Below are 15,822 nucleotides of genomic sequence, written 5' to 3' on the forward strand. Positions count from 1 at the left end.
TCTTGACAATTCTTTAGCCCCTGGGGTGGGTCCACCATCTGAATGAGCTGAGAAGCCAAAGACAGCTTTAAACAGAAGGGTGACCCTCACTGTTGAGAATGTTTTAGGAAGGCCAGGTGGAGACTATATTGATCAGTGTCTCATCGGGAAAACAGAAACATCCTAGGTATTTCAGACAGAAATTATTCAACATGGGAGATTGGTTCTAAAGGTGACAGAAGGGTGGATGGAGCAAGAAGGGGAGGGTGGGGTTACTCAGAAATTAGTAACTCCAGGAGCCAGCCCCAGGCTGTGGAAGCAAAAGGGAAAATGTTAGCAGAGCCCGTGACTGCTCCATCACTGTGGGTTCTGGAGGACCTGTGACTGTCACTGCTGCCCCAGGGACCACAGCCACACCCACCTGGCAACAAGCCAGGAGGTCACACTCCCACTAATACTGCAGGATCCTCCAGGCCCCAAAGGTGTCCATGAGGTGGAGGGTCTGCTACACCCGGGAGATCTGTGCTGCCGAGGCCACAGGGGTGCCCACTTCAACCTCCACGCTTCACGAACACGTTAGAAGCCAGCTAGGATGACAGCTGTGGAGGTGGTGAGAGGCAGTCAAGTTCAGTATGCATTTTGAGCAGGGAAACAACAAGGATTTGCTCACAGATCAGATGCAGGGGATGCGAGAAAGAGAGGTCAAGGCTAACTCTGGGTTATTCTTGGCTTGAGCAAATGGAACAGGAGAATTGCCATTTACTTGGATGACCAAAATTATGGTGAAAGCAGGTTTTAGGGAACTAGGAAGAGTTCAGTTTGGGACACGTTTGGTTGGAGACGCATTGGCAGACATTCCGGGGGAAGGAGCTACGAATTTGAGATGCAGCAGTATACAAGGGGTGTAGACACCAGGAGACCCAAGGTGTTGCTAAGGGAGGGAGTGTTCACAGGAAAGAGATGATGTTCAAGGACCAATCTCTGGGATAGTCCCAAGTGAGCGGTCCTGGAGGTAAAAAGAAGCCATCAAAGGAAGCTTAAGAGAAGCAGAAAAGTGAGAAAAACACCAGAAAAATGCAACACCTTCAAATCCTGGTGAACAAAATTTCAGGAAGCAAAGGGCATCCGCTGTGTCACATGCTGTGCATGGGCCAGGTCCCACTAAGATGAAGAGGTGTCTTGAGTTTCGCACTATGGATGTCACTAGTGACCTCAAGAATAACTGTTTCAGAGGAGAGGAGGAAGCATAAGCCTGACTGGGATGGGCTCAATGGTGAGTGGGTGGAAAGATTTGGGAACCAGGGAGTAGAGCACTCTTGAGGAGCTGAGCTATCAACAGGGATGGTGTGCCAGTTGGGCTGAGAAGTGAGGTCAAGACAGTATTGCTTTTCTCTTTTCTAAGATGGAAGAGATATCAATTCGTTGATATGCTGATGAGAAGGACCCAGTGGAGAGGGGACACTGATCATGGGGGAGAAAAAGGGAAGGCTTGCTGGGGCCATATCCTTGAGTGGGCGAGATATAGTACACAAATGGAGGGGCTGGCCTTATCAAGAAAAACATAGACCATGAACATTAACAAGAGAGAAAATAAAGCATGTGAACATAGCTACAGGCAGGTGGGTAGAGGTGATGGTAAGAGTTCTCTTCCAGTTGCTTCTATTTACCCATGAAGTACAGAGGAAGCGAGGCTATCAGATTGATCAGGATGGGGAGGAGATGTCTGAGGTTCAAGAAGAGGAGAGAAGGAACCAAATTGTTACATAGGAGAGTGAAGAATGAATGGACGCGGGAAATGGAGCATGATTGCCAGGAAATGTGAAGGGTCCACTTGAGATCCGGAATGATGAATTCTAAGTGAGATTAGTCACCATGCTTGTGCGTTTGCTATGCTCAGCTGTGTGGGTGCAGGCACTGAGTGGGAAGAAGGTTGACTTTAACCAGAAAATACAGCAGTGAGAGAAGGTCAAGGGAGTTGACAGTGTAAGTGCAAAGTGACTACGTATCATGTTTATCTGTGCAGAGAGGGCATGAAGGGGGTGATCAATGAACAGAAAATCCAGTCTTTTAAGTAAGTTATGCTCTATCTTCATGCTAAGATTGTTGTCCTCCAGGCAGAGGGGTCTTCGGGGGTGGTTACCTATTTATTTAATATTCATTTACTGAACACTTGCCATGAACTAGATCCAGGGTGGATAGGTGGTTACTTTCCTAGAAGCATCTAAAGTATCAGGTAGATAAGCTCAGGATCCAAAGCAAGAGGAGTGTTAGGGGATTGCTGAGAACAGAGGTTGACTTTATTGTACTGTCAATAAAATTTTCAAGTAGGTTGAAAGATGCAGATCTAGTTGAAAAGTACATACTCCTATCAATCAAAATAAGTAAGCAAAAAAGAATTTATGGATGCATGTAATTGAAAAGTTTGCAGTATAATAATGGCTGATGTTTATTGAAGGCTGTTAGCCAGGTTCTATTCTAAGTGCATTACATCTATAATCTTTTTTTAGTCATACTAGCAGAGCCAGAATTTGAACTCAGGCAGCCTGCTTCCAGTCACTGAACTCCTAATCACTATGCTTTACTATCTCTTGAAGAGACAGCTTCAGGCAAAGCTGGATCTAGGGAGTCAAGCACTATTACCGGGACTCAGTCTTTCCCTTTCACTCTGCTTACTTACATGCTGAACTAGTTCACATGTGTGTTAGGTTCTCTCCATTCATAGTAGCTGCAAATTTATACCATTCTTAGAAAGAGAGAAAGCTATTTTCTCTTTTTTAAGTTTATTTTTATTATTTTGAGAAAGGGAGAAAGAGAGAGAGAATAAGTGTGAGCAGGGGAGATGCAGACAGAGAGGGAGAGAGAGAGAATCCCAAGCAGGCTCCACACCAGCAGCATACAGCCTGATGTGGGGCTCGAACCCATGAACACTGAGACCATGACCTGAGCCAAAAATAAGAGTCAAATGCTTAACTGACTGAGCCACCCAGGTACCCTACTATTTTCTCTTTCTGAAAGTACTAGACCTTCATAGGTCTGTATTTAATGATATAAAACAGATTCACAAGGGACGCCTGGGTGGCTCAGTCGGTTGAGCGTCCAGCTTCAGCTCATGTCATGATCTCATGGTTCGTGAGTTCGAGCCCTGTGTTGGGCTCTGCGCTGACAGCTCGGAGCCTGGAGCCTGCTTCAGATTCTGTGTCCCCCTCTCTCTCTGCCTCTCCCCAGCTTTCACTCTGTCTCTCCCTCTCTCAAAAATAAATAAACCTTAAAAAAATTTTTTTAAATAGATTCATAATATTGTCAAGTAAAAAAGCATTTTATAAAACAGTAGATATGGGCTGACCCATAAACAAACAGATACATTTTTAATAGGAAGGATGTAAAAAAGCATTTGATAGTTACTTCTAAGTATCATGATTTGGGGGACTTTTTTTTTTTTTTTTTTTTTTTTTGCTTCTCAGTATTTTCATTTGTTTCTACATCCAGGATAATATAATCTATAATAATAATGTTGAAGGGAAACACAAAACTCAATACAAGCCAACAATTGTATCTCCCTAAGTTGTTCTCTGTAGCTAGGTACTCTTCCTATACCACTAAGATCTATATTTCAGAAATAGATACATTGGGGGGCACCTGGGTGGCTCAGTCGGTTGAGTGTCTGACTTCAGCTTAGGGGCCATGATCTCATGGTCCATGAGTTCAAGCCCTGCGTCAGGCTCTGTGCTGACAGCTCAGAGCCTCCTTCAGATTCTGTGTCTCCTCTCTCTGCCCCTTCCCTGCTTGTGCCTCTCTCTCTCTCTCAAAAGTAAATATTTTTAAAAAATGGGTACATTGGGGGCCACAATGGTGACATTCTCATCTGCTTCCATTTGGTTAAAGACAAGGAGATGAGAGGAAGTATAATCCAGGTATTCCAGGTCAGCCGTACCCCATTACTGCATAAGTGAACAGGTTAGTATCTCCCCCAATAGTCCATACAACCCACTGTGGATAAATTTTGAAGTGAAATATAAGTTTCTTTCTTGGAAGCCCTAACAGGGTAATATGTATTGGTCCGTGGTCCATCAAGGAGGAGAAAGGAGATCAAGAATCCAAGGGGGTCCCAACATGAATATGCAGGCCAGATTCTCAGTACCATGCTGATTTGTAACCAGCTGTTGAGTCCCTTCCCCAAGGGACAGTTGCATTAGGAAGGCAAGATGGTAAGATAAGGTGAGCGGAAGATTGTGTGGGTTACATAAGGCAGGATGGGAGGTGGGGGCAGGTAACAGTTCTGACCCAAGGGAGGGTTGTGGCTGAAGCTGATCATTAGCCAGCCCATCGTGTTTTGCACTGGTTTCCTCCTCCTCCAGCCTGTATCATCTGGGAGAACACAGAAAACCTCCTTGAGATGGTTTCTGTAGGGATAGTAGTAATCCCTATCTTACCGGGTTATTGCAAGGGTTAAATTAGGTACTGTATCCAAATGCTTAGCCCAGTGCCTGGTGCTGAATAAATGCTCAATACGTGGTGCACATTATTACGAAGATTATTATTGCCAACAGCAGAAGTAAACCAACATGGAGATGACAAAAGATTTGGAATCTTACAAAGCAGTACTTGCAATCAACCGCAACTGCTGGCCTTCCAGATTGGTTCCCTTCTTTAGGCAGCATCTGGCCCCTTGAACTTCCGCCCTCTGACTTTAGCCAGAGGATGGGGCACGTAGAAAACCTCTTTATCCTCACTTTCAATCCATTCCTAAATGGAGAGCGTTCATGCACACCCTCCTGCTCAGATGTGAACTCTGCCCCTCACACAGCCTCGTGTGGACCTCGTGAGTCCATTTCACAGTCCTCTCCCTCTTAGGAACCACCCTCTTTGGAACATTTTCTCACATTTCACAAAACTCAGCCCTGGGGGGGAGGGGGGAAGGAAACTTCACTGAAATAAAACTGAATAATAAGGCTTGATTGGGTCCAAAGACTTAAGGGAAAGAAAATTTCCTTGTTTTGTTAATTTCCAATTCCAGGTCTTAAATATAGGGTGTAAGGGTGGGAAGGAAGATTCAAGAGAATAGAATTCAGATGCAAAAGAGCAAACGAAGACTCAGGACAGGAAGAGAAGGATGTCCGTCCTGAGGTTCATTCTGTTGCTATTCTGTTTATGCACCCAGTCCACGCCCGCCCCCCCCCCCCCTGCACCGTTCCAAATCCCTCTTCTTGCTTATATTAGCCACAGTCAGCTTCTGTTGCTTGCGACTCAGTAGCCCTTCCTGGTTTATAAATAAAAGGGAGTAAAAAGGCAGTTAAAAGTGAAGAAAATAAACAAGGTCCAAAGAGGAACAGACAAGATGGGGAAAAGTAGCCGGATCTTAGGACTGTGTCAGATTTTGAAGGATTCCAGTCCTAGTCTGTGTGTACCTGCCCCCCCACCCCCACCCTGCCGCCATGCCCTTAAAAGAGAATCACAGTACTTCTGGAAAAAAGATAGGGGTGGGGGGTGATGAGCAGGCACATCTGCTGTCTCACTCCTGAAAAATTCTATGCAAATCACGGTCACTACTGTGGTTGGAAATTTGAAGAGGCAAATTTGCCTGGCTCTGATGGGTTGGAATACCCAGGCATTTCACAGCTTATGAATTCAAAGATAAAAATAATTTTTAAATTGAGCCAAGTAGAGAATTATGAGAAGTAACTACATTCATTTTTTTTCCTAAGAAAAAGTTCTTGTCAGAGCGGATTAATCCACGTTTAACCTTGTGATTTTAACAATAAGGTGCAAGAAATAAATAACAGGTTCACAATGTGAAAAACTTCTGAAGGTCTATATTAGAGCTACTTCCAACATACTTGTTTTGATATTATTATTAAAGACCTGAGTGAAGAATTAATTAAATTGCAATCAAACACGGAGATGACATAATGCCAACAGAGTGGTTCATACCTTGAATAAGGGAGCCACAGAACTACACATCAGAAAACCAAGGTTTTCATAGTTAATCCTGACTCCCCATTTTACAGCTGAGAAAACTGAGGCTCAGAAAGATCAACCCATTTGCCGAAGAGTAAGGCTGCCAGAATTCAACTTTTCTACGCGTTCTTTTTGAATAAATGAAAGCTGCATTGTGATTCAAGATTCAACTAGACATTTGTTAAAAACTAGAGCAGTGAGCTGATGAGACAAGATAAAATTTAATCAGGTCAGATGTGTAAGGACCTAACATGTTGGGTCCAAAAAAGCCCACTGTACAAGCACAGTATGGGGTAGATATGCCTTAATCAGCAGCGCTTGTAAGAAACACTTAGAGATGTTACTCAGCTGCGAGCTTGAGATGTCAGCAGTGTGATAGAGCTACAAGAAAAAGATAATGGAGTCACAGGTGGCATTACTAGAGACAGTTTACAAAAGGGAGGTGAGCATCTCGGTGAACTTTTCAACCTACAGCTGGAAGTCCTCATTTGGTCCCAGGTGTCAGGCTTTAGAAGTAATAGAGACATGTTAGTTCACAGCTGGGAGAGGAGCCTGGGATGGAATTCTGGGAGGAATGATCAAAGGAAGATAGGGAATTGCAAAGCACTGTCATTAAGAGCCCAAATCCTGAGTCAGTTTACGCCCCCCTCCCCCCCGACCGTGTTGATTACTGATTGTGTGTTCTTTAAGCCTTACTCTCAGTCTGTAAATTAGGAATTATAATAGTATCTATCTCCAAAGACAAGGGAGGTAGTGCATGTCAACTGATATGCACATTACTGGCACCAAACAAGCACTCAGTAAATGTTAGCTACTATTAGAATTAAGGAAGTGAGGTGATGTGGGGATAATGATAACAAACTCATCGGGTTGTGGTCCATATTAAAGGAGTTAACCCTGGGAGGGCTCGAAACAAAGTTGGTAGTTATGGTCTGTAGTAGAGGGACTGGCCTAAGGTTTCTAGGGATAGGCCCGTTTGGGGACAAAATATTCCCTGGCTAGGGCTAAAGTCCACAGAACCTGATTAGATTATTCTCTGAAGAAGGATGTTTAGTTTGTGGGGGGCAGGCAGTGGAGGCGATGGTGGTCGCTCAGTGAATGGTGTGTGGGTGGCACTTGGTGAACACCGGGGCACAGTGATTTGGCATTCCTGTGGGGTGACAACTTAGCTGCGTTCTTGGCCACGGTGATTTAGGTCTGTTCTGATGTACGGTTCTGATCCACTAGTGTGGTCACTCAGGACAGCACTGGGGTTGGTCACCCATGCCTGTTCTGCGCATGGTCGCTGAAAACTGTCCTGCGGGCAATTGCCGGGAAATCATTCGAAGAGGAAATGCTCCTGGAAAAGTCCTCCCTTGCGTTTCCTTCTCATGCCACGGCATGAAGTCCACAGCATCCTGGACCTCAGGGACGCTGTGGGACCCCCAACAGCTCCCCGGGGAGCAGTTCGCCGCTAGGGGGCGGCCGCTAAGAGAGGAACCGGCCCTGCGCGGAGTCCGCTCCTTTGGGGTTCCCTCGCCCGCCGCGTCCCGGGAACTGTGGAGTGACAGTGGGGTGGGGGCGCATGCTTCATGGGTGTGAGACAGAGCGAGCCGCCTGGATATGAGTCAGCGCGCGGGGGGCCAACGAGCTCCGCGAATAGTCACGGAATCTCACTCACACCCTGCTTCTCCACCCATCCCCGTCTAGAGCGTGTGTCCCAGTCCCGCGCGTGTGTGCGCACACGGCACGATGTCTGATTCCAGGCTGTGTGTGTCTGGTGAGACGGGGGTGAGGGGGACAGGGGAGGGTCCGTGTTGGTGTTTCCACGCCCTTGTGGGGTGAGGGGGTGTGTCCTGGTCAGGGTACGTGTGTACCTGTGTATGTGCGTGCGTGCGTGTGTGTGTCAGTGTGGTGGGACCGTGCATCCGTGTAGAGTGCTTGCGTCTGCGCCGGGGTCTGAGGCTGGATGTTGGCGCAACCTGGGCCGGGGTTCCCACCCCTGGGGGTGCTGGGGGCGTCCGGCCTCCTGGAGGAGTAAATGCCTCGCCACCCCAAGCCGGCCAGGGCTGCACAGGGAGCGGCCTGAACCGGGAGGGCCCGGGTGGCGCGTACCTGGGAGGGGCAGGAGAGTGGGGCGCAGGGGGAGGGCCAGGTCCCAGGGCGGGGCGCGAGCTCGGGGGACCCGCGCGGCTGACGTCAGGCGACTCCTTAAATAGAGCCGGCAGCGCGCGCGGCTCGGCATTTCTCGAGGAGTCGGAGCGGGGCCCGCGCCAGCGCCACCGTCCGGTCCGCCCGCCAGCCCGCGCGGCTGCGCCGCCGCCGAGCGTGGGGCGCCGCGCTCCGGGGACCAGGAATGGGGCTTCGGGCACTGGGCGCGCTCCGAAGCCGGCGCACGTGAGAGCCGAGGAGCGCCGCCCGGAGCCCCGTGGTCCGGGACGGGGAGATGTGGGACGCGCAGCCGCCTGTCCCCCGAGGAGCCGCCGTCCCCGGGATCCCCGGGCATGGTGCGCGCCCCGGCCGGCAGTGCCCGGAGAAGACGGCGCCCCCCACGCCCGACCCGCGGGGCCCGGGCAGCGCGGCGCCAGCCCTCTAGGCGGCCGCAGGGCCACGACAGCTCCGCCGCCGGCGCCCCCCGGAAACCATGACCCCCGGCGCGGGCCCATGGAGCCATGGCCTATAGGGTCCTGGGCCGCGCGGGGCCAGCTCAGCCGCGGAGGGCGCGCAGGCTGCTCTTCGCCTTCACGCTTTCGCTCTCCTGCACTTACCTGTGCTACAGTCTCCTGTGCTGCTGCGACGACCTGGGCCAGAGCCGCCTCCTTGGCGCGCCTCGCTGCCTGCGTGGCCCCGGCGCGGGCGGCCAGAAACTTCTCCCGAAGTCCCGCCCCTGCGATCCCCCGGGGCCCACGCCCAGCGCGCCCGGCGCTCCCAGCTCGCCCGCCGCTGCCGCTGCCGCTCCCGCCCCTCGCCTCCCGGCTGCCAACCACTCGGGCTCGGCCAGGCTAGGCACCAAGCGGCTGCCCCAAGCCCTCATCGTGGGCGTGAAGAAGGGGGGCACGCGGGCCGTGCTGGAGTTCATCCGCGTGCACCCGGACGTGCGGGCCTTGGGCACCGAGCCCCACTTCTTTGACAGGAACTACGGCCGCGGGCTGGACTGGTACAGGTAAGGAGGGGGCTCCGCGCGCCGGGGCCCCAGTCGGGTCCATCCTTAGGGCCATCTCCGGCGTCTCCTCTCCCTCTAATCCGGCTCGTTGTGTGGTTCAAGCTGACACGTGGGGGGACTCTAGCAGGATTCACCAAGAACTTCCCGGGGATGGTGTAGACGGGCACGCGCTTTGTCGAACTGCAAAGGGTGGTTGTTTCTGGAGTCGCCGGAAGGGAAGCGGGATGTCTAGCCAAACCTCAGGGCGAGCTGGTGAGCTAGCTCCGTGTCCAGCCTTTGGGGTGGAGCGGGATGCCCGGGGAAGGGGCGGGCCGGGACACGTGCCGCTTCAGAACAAGGCCCTCTCCTGACCTTCGTTCATCTTCCCCGGCGTCTGAAGGACCCTGAGAAGGGAAAGTCAGAATAGGGCCCCCTTGCGGCAGGGCTCTGCGCTTGGATGAAGTCCCTGGTAGTTCAGGCACACGGAGAGGGCATCCCCTGATGGGGGGGGGGGGGTCCCTTGGGGGGGGTCCCTTCCGGAGGGTCATTTTTTACCGGGACTGAGACGCCCCCACCCTGCGCCCACCACACCCCGGTTGCTCTGACTCTGAATGAGTGGCCTTAGGGTAGTGGAAAGGAACTCTGGATTTGAGTCATGCTCTGTCACTTAGCTTGAGCAAATTCCTGAAATGCTTTGAGCCTCGATTTCTTCATCCATCCCAGTGGTCAGGAAAACAGCCTCGTCCTGGTGTGCCTCCTAAGGCCTTTCTAAAGTACCTTCAAAGTGTAAAAAAGACACCTGCGCTGGGTGGTGCTTCTAAACCCACAGCCAGGATGTGGAATTTGGGATACTGGTGGGCACCTCAGATAAGGGCTGGCCAGGGTCCTAGGGACAGCCAGTCATAGACTGTCTGCTCCACTACACTGGCAGGGCTGAGAGTCATCTAGGTTGGTGATGTCTGGGGATAGCCTGAAGCTTCTGGAAGGTGACAGCCTCTACTGTTCAGTGCCCGTCTGCCTCCCAATCCCTGAATGGTGCTGAGGTGTAGGACTGGCCCAAATGTGGGCCAAGTCAGGGCATCCCTGGGAGTGGTGTCAGGTATGGGTTCCCCGCAACACATGGATCACAGAATTCCCATCATTCATCTGACCCTTGAAGACCTTCTAGAAATGTCTGCATAGTATTGGAATTGGGGAGGAATAACATGGTAGCTGTTACAGGAACTAGAGCTAATTTTTAACAAATGTTTCTAAAAGTAAACCCTTTAGGAAGTAGCAGCCATAAGCATCCTGGACAGATGAAAACTTTGTTAGGGGAGCCAACTAGGCTCATACTGAGGGGCTCTGGATTTGCAAGGGGGCAACAGGGCCGATAGCCCTGGCCTGCACTGGTCATGGTTGTGGGGGCAGGGGATGGGACACACACCCCCCTTAGGAGGCAGACACACACTGTGACTCCAGTAGAGCCCAGCAGGGGATACCTGGCCTGTTGGTGACCCCTGGCACCATTATGTTGGCTTAATGGAATAGGGCAACACAGTATGGGAGGTCTGGTGCTTTCCAAACTGTGACCCGCAGGCATCCCATTTGGGTGTTTGAGGTGTACAAGGACAGCGTCAGAGCCAGACTTCAGGGCGAGGGAGGCAAATTCATGGAGCAGCAGAGCCCTGTGTGGGTCAGCCATGGCCACACACTCATGCCCAGCAGGGTTTCCTCGATGGAAAATCTGAAGATCATTACGAAACCCTTGGCCAGTACGAAGTGCCTTTTAAGTGCAAAATAGCAAAATTCTGAGCATCTGGCTTTTAGATATTGTGTCCTCCAGTAAACAATGATAACCCTGCACCCAATGTTTACACTCCCCTCTCCCTGGCCCATGGGCAAGCAACTTACCTCTGGCTTCCTTCCTAGAGCCTGTGTCATTCAGGGATGGCTGCCTTTTATTTTTAACCTTGGCATGTGTGATTCTAAGCCAGCTTAGCTGTGAACCTTAGAGATGGGAGCCGTGCCTTTTTTTTTTTTTTTTATAGCACATTTGGATTCTGCTAAAATTCTCAACTGAGCCTTGGTAGGTTTTATTTAACATCAAGCACACTGACAGCTCTACTTCTCTCTCTCCTCCACCCGGCTTCCCAGGGTCTGAGTTACCCTCCCTTTCACCCTTTGTATTTCTGGGAAAGGTTAGCCTGGAGGTCTGCCCTATTCCCACTACACCCCCAGGGGAGGGCTGGGAGCCTACAGCTCAGGAAAGGGCTATGTGGTTTGTGCATCTGTCCTTTGCAGACCCACACTCTGGGAGTCCAGGGTTTGGTTGTGGATTGCCATTTCTACATAAGGTGATGCCGTCCCATTTGGATGCTGTTTGCATACTTTCCAGAACATTTCTCTGAAAGTGCTTTATCCTTTATCATCGCTCAAGAGTTATGCATCAATTGCAGAAATGTCCAGGATTCCTGGGATCCCTTTTAAAATCCACGTTCTCACTTTATTCCTGCATTCTGGGAGTTAGGACAGCAGGTGATATGATGCTCCTCTTTCTGCCTGTTGCCCTTGTCATTTCACACATGTGAAAACTGCAGCCCCCCAAAAGTCTGAAATGGGATCACAAAGCAGGCTGATGAGCCAGAAGTCACCAGCATGTAGTAGCCCATGGAGACACACATGCTCGTGTGTGTGTGGCTGTGTGTGTGCCTGCGCATTGCCAGCTAAGTGCTTTAACCACTGCTCTGCATAGCTTGCCACTATGGAGCCAGTGACCCCTGGGTAGACATGGCCAAAGAGCCCTTGCACCCAGAGTGGCGGACCATGTTTTCCAAAGGCGGAGTTCAGAGTGGCAGAGTTACAGGCCATGGATCGCATTATAATCTGCCCACAGTTAAGCTCCTCGGGACAACTTCCTGGGTCCCGAGGCCTCCATATAGAGAGACAGGGGAAAAATCCAACTTCACTCTCAATGCAAAGGAGAGAGCCTTCTTTCTGTGGAGATAAGCCAGGAGGGGTCAAACAGTGCCTGAAGGCGGAGTGATACAGCCAGGGAGACCAGGAGGCAGAGTCTGTGTCCTCCTTGCCTCCAGCCTGAGCCCCTCTTGGGAACCAGCCCGGGAGAGCCCAGCCCTCTACGGTGGGATCCCTCCCCTTAGAGGTTTCTGAGTTCCATCACCTGCATGTCTGGCCTGGCTCCCCTCTCCCAATTTCCTCCCCGAGGTGACAGCTGGGCCTATGGGGCGAGGCCGGCTGCATGCTTGGACAGGGGACAGGTAGGCAGAAATGACAGCAGGCTGATGAGGGAATCAGAGATGGTCTCCAGATGCTGTGCGGTTGGTTGAAAGACCGTGATCATCCTGTGTCTCGCCTTCCTCGTGGGATGGGGCCCGTAGCAGTCGTCACAGAAGGCTGTTGTGTGGGAAGGTGTCCCGGAAGAGTCTATGGCACATAAAGGTATGGCAGCCATGTTTCTGCTGTTGCTGCGGTGGCTGCAGCTCCTCACTACCAGTGCTTCTGGGATCACCGTCACACTAGTGTGAAAACTTGGTTTCTGCCCCTGCTGCTATTACCAGATTAGGCTGAGGAGTTAATTAGTTGCTAGAAAAGCAGTCCCAGGATAGACTAGGTAGGGTCCCGGTCTTAATTCTAGTGTCAGCTCTGCTTCAGTTTGCTTTCTTATTTTACAGTCTTCCTTCTCTCTCTCCTTTCCTTCCTTCCTTCCTTCCTTCCTTCCTTCCTTCCTTCCTTCCTTCCTTCCTTCCTTCCTTCCTTCCTTCCGCATTGGTAAAAAGTCACTTCACACGTCTGGGTGTCCGTTTGCTCACCTTTAAAATGGGACTGATGTCTGATCTGCTTTCCAGTCTTGTGAAACTCAAGACGGACCATGTGAAAATCGAAGATTGTATTTGGGATGCTATGATTTAGCAAGGGTTGGGTGTAAGGCAGAACAGTCCAGGTGTTCATCTTTCGTAAAGCGATAAAAACTGTGCGTTGTCTGGTAGTTTTTAGGGTCTTAGAGGAAGCTGAGTTTTGTCCTAAGTGTTCTTGATTTTGCTAGTTTTCAGGGACGGCAGGGGGCTGAGGGTGGGGGGTGAGGAGGAAGCGGATCTTCTCTAAATGCACTGAAATGCCAACAAGAGCAGGTTAACACATGATAATTGACTCTGTGCTCAGGTGACAACATTATGATAGATAAACCTGTTGGGTAAACTTTAGACTTCACAACTCGGGTTATTTGTTTGTTCAGCATCCATGGTGTTGTTGGGATGGTGTAAGTCAGAGTAGACATTTGCCCCAGAGGCGACGGTCCAGGGAAGAAAGAGAATCAAAAGCAGAGAATAAGGTCTGTCGCTGGTTCCAGGTAGTCTCAATCAAGAAATCAAATTCTAACAGCAGAGCAAACAGAAGGCGAGGGGAGCGGTTAGTGCAGAAGACTCTGCTGTCTGCAACAAACTGAGCAGCACCTTCAGGTCATGGTCTCACGGCTTTGTGAGTTCGAGTCCTGCATCGGGCTGTGCGCTGGCAGGCATGCAGACTGCTTGGGATTCTCTCTCTCTCCTTCTCTCTCTGTCCCTCCCCAGCTAGTGCTGTCTCTGTGAAAATCAATAAATAAACATATAAAAAAAAAACCCTAAGCAATACCTGACACGGACCGTTCCACACTTGTCAGGTGTGCGCAGATGTATGCACTTGCACACTCCACAGACGTGCCCTTGCACGCACAATTGCAGTGTCTGTGCAGACACATGTCTTCAAAGGAGTTTTCCTGCCTCGGTCCAGGAGGATGTCATATGCGCTGGTTAAATGAAACCCTTGAGTCCATAAATCCAACGTCCATGGTGTGCTGGCTGTCAGCCTTGCAGCACACTGGAGATGTAATAGTTAGTTCTAGCGTGCCTACAGTTGTCAGGCACCAAGGAACATTCGGGATGGGCAGGCAGAACTGTCATTGCTCAAAGACAGGTTTTGAAGAGCCGGCTTCGCTTGCCCCTGGAGCTTACAGGGATGGTGGGAGAGCTCGCCCTGGAGCGGGCTGTCCCCACAGTCTGGTATGTGGCTCTTTAGGGGGGAAAAGACTAACAGCCCTGGTGCTTTCCAGCTGTCACACATTGTTAAGCCTGCTTTGGGGTTTTGTTTAGTTTTTATTTATTTATTTTGAGAGAGCGAGAGATAGAGCACAAGTGGGGAAGGGGTAGAGAGAGAGGATCCCAAGTAGGCCCCGCGGTGTCTGCACAGAGCCCGATGCAGGGCTCGATCCCACGATGTGAGATCACGACCTGAGCCAAAATCAAGAACTGGATGCTCAACTGACTGAGCACTGACTCAGGCACCCCTGTTAAGGCTGACTGAGCCCCTGTTGGATGGCCTGACTGAGCCACTCAGGCGCCCCCGTTAAGGCTGTTTGGGATGCGAAAATGCGAAAATACCATTTATCAAAGGTTGTAAGAGCACACTTTCCCCCCACATTTTAACATCTCTGAATGAGGATATTTGACGATTGATGGGGTCTTAGATTCAATGAGGTATCATGTTTCCATGTTCGATGGAAACTCTTTCCCCCAGAGGTGCCTTCTGCCGTGGGGACCCACTAGACCTTCTGAAGAGCCTGAGACTAGGTGGCAAATGCCGGGTCCTGGAGGGAGCCCCAGATTGCTGTTTCTGCAGCCGTCAGGGGCCTCTTCTGATTGGCCAAGGAGCCGCACCCATCTTGGATCTATGTTACCCATGCCATCTCCCTGAAAGCACCCATCCCAAAATGAGAGAAAGTGCGGACTGATTCCCACAGGGAGTTAATGAGATGATGTGGTGGGCACGTTCTTCATGGGCTGCTGGACCACCCAGATATTTGGAGGCACGTCCTGAGAGTCCCTAACAGGCTCAAGGCAAAGGCAGTGTCCCACAGGTGCAATTACCTGCATGCCTGCTAATGTTCTGTGCATCTGGCGTGCAGGGTTATAGGACAACTTCTTTCCCTTTGGTCAGACCTCCATGAATCAGCCCTGAATAACTGAGTGACGGAGGGGGCGGAAGCACACAGCTCCCCATTGATCGGGGTCCCCCGGAGGAGGACTCGGAGGGGAGGCCGTCTATGCGCAGAGGGCCTGGCAGCAGGGGGAGCGGGTAGACAAGCCCACAGCCTGTGAGTCAGGCAGGAGGGGCTGAAAGGTCACAGCTGGTCTAAGCCTATGGGACTCAATGTCTCCTCCAGAGCTAACCCCGGGTGGGTTAATCCATTTATTTGTCAAACGCCTACCATTTGCCAGGCTCAGTGCCAGGCTGCTGTAGGCCAGCTCTTGCTGCCACTTTGTTCTCCTAATGGGCTGCAGTGCTTTGTAGTCCATGGGCAGCTTGACGAGGTGGGTAAAAGCCACCAGTGAGTGGAAATAACTTAGCATTTCAGAGGTAATTGCTGCCTGTCAGGCTATGCAGCTGGCCTGTTGGCTCAGTCCTGCATTCAAGGGGGGCTTTCTCAGCAGGATAACAGCAGAGGGAGAGGGGTGAGGGGTCATTACCGAGCAGGTTCTTCAAGGCGCGTGGGCCAATGGTACTGGTTGGGTTATCTGGGGCTTGAGCATCACGTGGTCTCCTGGATGCAAGTCCACTGGGGGAGTGTCCTCCCGAGCTTTGGAATCAGAGGCTCTGCGCCCATGGCCACCAGCTCCCATGAGTGTCCGCTTGGGGTGGAGGCCGGGGACCCCTCCTTGCCACTTCTGAGGGGTAGCATCGCTCCCTCATTCTCTGAGGGTGGCGATTTCCAGGCTCCAGGCATTCTCGAACCCCCT

At 51.2% G+C, this 15,822-nt stretch overlaps 1 protein-coding gene across 1 annotated transcript in view; it reads left to right on the forward strand.

The window, feature by feature from the left end:
* Nucleotides 1-8,467: 8,467 nt before the first annotated feature.
* The window catches only part of HS3ST2 (heparan sulfate-glucosamine 3-sulfotransferase 2), a 92,461-nt gene continuing 85,106 nt past the window's right edge, over nucleotides 8,468-15,822 (forward strand). Inside the window, exon 1 of the mRNA XM_027043040.2 lies at nucleotides 8,468-9,076. Coding sequence (XP_026898841.1) covers nucleotides 8,586-9,076 — 491 coding nt within the window. The 5' untranslated portion in view covers nucleotides 8,468-8,585. The remainder of the gene's footprint in view (nucleotides 9,077-15,822) is intronic.

Source organism: Acinonyx jubatus, chromosome E3 (assembly GCF_027475565.1).
Source record: "Acinonyx jubatus isolate Ajub_Pintada_27869175 chromosome E3, VMU_Ajub_asm_v1.0, whole genome shotgun sequence".
Taxonomy (NCBI): domain Eukaryota; kingdom Metazoa; phylum Chordata; class Mammalia; order Carnivora; family Felidae; genus Acinonyx; species Acinonyx jubatus.